Source organism: Peromyscus maniculatus, chromosome X (genome assembly GCF_049852395.1).
Source record: "Peromyscus maniculatus bairdii isolate BWxNUB_F1_BW_parent chromosome X, HU_Pman_BW_mat_3.1, whole genome shotgun sequence".
In the NCBI taxonomy this organism is placed as follows: Eukaryota; Metazoa; Chordata; class Mammalia; order Rodentia; family Cricetidae; genus Peromyscus; species Peromyscus maniculatus.
Genome location: NC_134875.1, coordinates 126215484 through 126220483, shown reverse-complemented (window position 1 = coordinate 126220483; position 5000 = coordinate 126215484). Strand labels below are relative to the sequence as shown.

Here is a 5000-nt window from a genome sequence, read left to right as displayed (position 1 = left end):
TAGTAATTCTTAAAGTTGAATGACAGGAAACTCAGTACATAACAAAAAATAATTACACATTTACCAGAATAATGAAGATTATTCAATCTTGTTCCCAGTTTGTTTCTAGTTTGTTTCTCTTTTTGAAACAGGCAATGCATTCATATACATAAAGTATGAATATAGATTATGTAGAATAAAGTCTTTCAGCTTCTACTCTAACTCACCGACAACCTCTTCACACATGTACCTCCTCCCGGAATGTTCTCTGGCATTACTTGTTCCTTACCTGTTTTTGCAGAGATGTGTTGTGTATGTACAAGTTATTGAACTTAAATGTAGTCCCTTGTGGTGCAAAAATAGTAAATGAAAAATTTCAGAAATAATAACTTTTAAATTATAACATTCTTTTGACATAATGAAATCTCACTCTGTACCACCAGTGGTATCAATCATCTCATTGTCCAAGCTGTTATGTGATAATTGGTCCTTAATCATTTACTAGCCAAATCATTTATCACAATAACTGTTTTAGTATCATGATTCTTGTATTAATAATGACCACAAATCACAAGAATAATGATACTAACACGTGTAGAATGCCAAAGAGAAGCCACACAGTGCTTTCTCTAAGTGAACAGGTAAAAAGTTCTGTATTTAATAAAATAAAAATACATAAAATAATCATATGCTGAGGTTTCTAAGGTCAATGGTAACCATTAGATTCTTGTCTGAAGTTGTGAGTGAAGAGATATAACTAGTTTTACTGTCACACCTAATACCGCACTATCACCACAGTGTGTAGTGATATTAGGACTGAAAAGCATTAAATTGTAAGTTTAGATTTTCTATGATTTTTAGGAATCCACTGGGGGAATCTTAAATGATGCTACCTCCATTATTGTCCTTTGTAGACCCTTTTAGGTCAATTTATAAACAGCCTACTTGTTATATGAACAAGTAGGTATATTTCTTTATATAGATACCATACTATTACTTAAGTTGATCACTAGTTTTAGACATTCAGAGTGTCTTCAAACTTTTCCTGTACCGATAATGTTTTTTGGAGTATTTTTTCATCTTTTAAGCTTGAAGTGTTTTCTACATGAACACTGAAAATTATTAATAAAATTTCATGCCCATCTCTCTCAAAGATCACATCATAATAAACCATGTTCAGATGAATGCTTAGTTCTTACTTTGATTTCTTAAACTTTTTTAAAGACTTTAAGATTGTTGATCAAAAATCAGTGTCTGACCTGATAGTGGTTCTGAGTTTTTCTAATTATTTCAGATAAAGGTTTCACAGTTTTGTTAGCTTGTTTATTAGATATGTCTTTAATTATATTTTCCCCCTTTTTTTCCCCTAGCACTTGGAACAGCTCCGTGCAAATAGAAATAATTTAAACCCAGCACAGAAACTAATGCTGGAACAGCTGGAAAGTCAGTTTGTCTTAATGCAGCAACACCAAGTGTGTATAGCATTTTCCCTCTAAAATTTGATAGAATTTTGCGTACTTTTATTGACTATAGCATTACTTTAGAAGTCACCCATACTCATGTCTACTTATATCTGGTAGAATTTTGTCATCTATGTTTCTCAAAATACCAGGAAATGGCGTTTTTAAGAAAAGAACAGCTATTGATTTACTTTTAAGCACTTTTTGTTATTTAATTCCATGGTATTTAATTTATATTCTTTAGTACTTAGTAAGATATACTAAACCTAATTAAGGTTTTATATATCTTCTTTAGTTTTTTTTATTCAATTTTTTCATTATTTTTATAATATATCTTCTTTAGAGGATCTGTCATACTATAGATTTTCTCTGTCTTTTTTTTTAATTATTTTTATTTGGTACTCAAGGTTGAACTCAGGGCCTTGCTAAATGTTATATGAGCTACCACTACTGCTAAGCTGTAACACCATCCTGTGTCCTGCCCTGCCCCCTCCTCCCCCCAAACACACACAGGCAGGGTCTCACTAAGTTGCCCGAGTTGACCTTGAAGTTTAGATCCTTTTGCCTCAGCCTCCTAAATAGCTGGGATTACAGGCTTGCACCACTAGTCCCATCTTAAAATAAAAATATGATGTTCCTTGAAGAACTATAATTCCAGAGTTTTCCATAGGTTTCAGCTGCCTTTTTTGGTCATTACTAACATGATGTATCCTTAACATGAAACATATTTTTATTTTTTCTATGCAGCTTGCATATAAATAATTTTTTGTTTTTGAAGTTGATGGTTTTTAACCTAGAGAAATAAAATGTTAGGATCAAATCAGAGCCCATGATTATTCATCTTTACATTCTGAGTCTCTCCCCCCTGTGGACTATATAGATTTTATTTATTTGCTTTCCATTTATTCCCTGCAGATGAGACAAACAGGAATTGCACAGGTACGGCCTACTGGAATTCCTAATGGGCCAACAGTTGACTCATCACTGCCTACAAACTCAGTCTCTGGCCAGCAGTCACAGCTTGCTCTGACCAGAATGCCTAGCGTCTCTCAGCCTGGAGTCCGCCCTGCCTGTCCCGGGCAGGCTTTGGCCAATGGACCGTTTTCTGCAGGCCATGTTCCCTGTAGCACATCAAGAACGCTGGGAAGTACAGACACTATTTTGATAGGCAATAATCACGTAACAGGAAGTGGAAGTAATGGAAACGTGCCTTACCTGCAGCGAAACGCACCCACTCTACCTCATAACCGCACAAACCTGACCAGCAGCACAGAGGAGCCGTGGAAAAACCAACTATCTAACTCCACTCAGGTAATAAAAAGGCTAACTACTTTGGTTGACTTCTCATATAATAGTTTACCTTTTTTATTTGGCTTGTGCATGTTAAGTATTTGAGGAATGATTTTTATATGAATTATATAGTCATACAATGTCATTACTATGTTTCAATTTAGTATATGTATATATATTTTCTTTCCTTGATATTATTTTCACAAATGGAGATAATCTGGGAGATTTACTGTGAAGAAGAAAATAAATAAAGCATAGCCCCCCAATCCACTTCTAATTTATAGTGGCTTCATAAGCAAAATGCCTATTTTTGTAATAGTTGATAGTGATCAACATCTGGGTATAGATAGAATGAGTATGAGAAGAGAATAAAATGACAAAATAGAGTATGAGAAAGAGTATTATTTTGGCTATCTTGATAAGCTAGAAGAGTAATTGAGACCGGGTAAGATTACAAAGGGATGGGAACATATTGGGAGAAAAATTCAAGATTGAACCATGAAGTCCTTTTGTAATTTGCCAGGCAGGGAATTGAAGAACTTTCAAGACTAGAATAAAGGATTGAGCTGTGAGGTATTGGATATTGAGGAGAATGTGAGCTTTATCTTATATTTCAAGAAGGGCTTATTCAAAGTATATATCAAATAATGCTGTTAGACCCATGTCTTAGTCAGTGAAGATGCGTTGTGACCATGACAATTTTTATAAAAGAAAGCATTTATTTGGGGTTTGCTTACAGTTTCAGAGATTTAATCCATTATCCTCAGGGTGGGGAGCATGGCAGCATGCAGGCAGACATGGTAGCTGAGAAGAGTTCTACCTCCAGATCCAAAGGCAGCAAAATGAGAGAACCACTGTGCTTGGCTTGTGCTCTTGAAACCTCAGAGCCCACCCCCAGTGGCATACTTCCTACAAGGGCACATCTACTCCAACAAAGGCCTCACCTCCTAATCCTTTTAATCCTTTAGTTTGTGCCATACCTTGGTAACTAAACATTCTAATTTATAAGCATATGGAGGCCATTCTTATTCTAACCACCACAATCCAGTAAGGTGATCTAGAGGTTGATCATTTGAGGTGACATTGCCGGGGTTGGGAAATTAGTAAATGTAAGCAAAATCCATACCACAACCTGTGGTGTACATTTCCCTCTGCTTCCTCCTCCTTTCTAGTAGCCTGTAGCTAAGGGTGGCATTTGTTTGTTGCAGTTTTAAAGGGTAGAATAAAAATAAACAAATGTTGTGTTATACCAGATGACCTACAAAGTCCAAATATTTACTGTTTGACTCTATACAGAAATGATTTGGAAACTTTTGAATAGGAGCAGTTTCAGTGGATTGTTGTCGGTTGAAACCTAATTGTGTAGATAGCTTCAAGATGAAAGGGTAGATAAAACTGGAGGTGGCAAGTATGAATAGTTCCATAGGACATTTACAGTCATGTAGGTTACACACATAAGTGAGGTATAGCTAAAGGAGAAATAGAATTCAGAGTTTGGTTCTGTTCATATTTTAAATTAAAATGAGAAATAACAGTGAAAGCTAATGGAAAACATTCAGTAGAGAGATTGACAAAATTGTTAGATGAGAGGATATGATTTGGGAATTCGGTATCTTTAAACATTAAAAGATTATTAAAAGGATAGCATGAGACTTTTGTTAAAACGCCTATTAAGGTTCTAAAGTATAATTGGCAATTACATAAAATGAGAGTCTTTGTTATGATTATGAAGTATAAAGTATAGTTCTCTTATTTTTCTTCACCCTACATCCCAGGTTTGCTTAATTGCTGAAAATTTCAAAAATACTCAATCTTATTTTAGAAATCTGGTAACATTAAAACAAAACAAAACAAAATTCTGATTATTGTAACTCATGCCTCTAATCCTAACCTGGAATCCAGGAAGCAGATACAGGAGGAACTCAAGTTCGAGGTATCCTTGACTATGACATAGCCATACTCTCTCTCTCGGGAAACAAATACTTTACCCGACCCCAATGATTTTGCAGGTCACAAGGCTTTTCTGTAGGTCACTGAATGGCAGGCACTGGCCATGAGTAAGGCTTACAGCGTAGTTGTAATGAAGTGAGAAAACTGTCTAAAAATGAACTAATTCCAGGTCAAAAGTTTCCCTCATGATGTTGCTTTCAAATACTGCAGCTGGAGAGCCCCAGCCTCTGATGTTAGTATCCTAGATTCTAATTAGTCAGGCTTTAAAAAATTCATTATAGAAACATTTTCTGAATTTGTAGCTTAAAATGCCTTAATGTA

At 35.2% G+C, this 5000-nt stretch overlaps 1 protein-coding gene across 12 annotated transcripts in view; it reads left to right on the top strand.

Moving 5' to 3' along the window:
• Kdm6a (lysine demethylase 6A) overlaps positions 1-5000 on the top strand; it is a 158136-nt gene that overhangs the window by 116388 nt on the left and 36748 nt on the right. For 7 of the 12 annotated variants that reach the window (XM_006997080.4, XM_006997077.4, XM_006997081.4 and 4 more), the window contains 2 exons: positions 1350-1451; positions 2355-2750. In XM_006997080.4, coding sequence (XP_006997142.1) covers positions 1350-1451; positions 2355-2750 — 498 coding nt within the window. The remainder of the gene's footprint in view (positions 1-1349; positions 1452-2354; positions 2751-5000) is intronic. The other 5 variants (XM_076562900.1, XM_015990257.3, XM_015990255.3 and 2 more) reach the window with 1 other exon arrangement.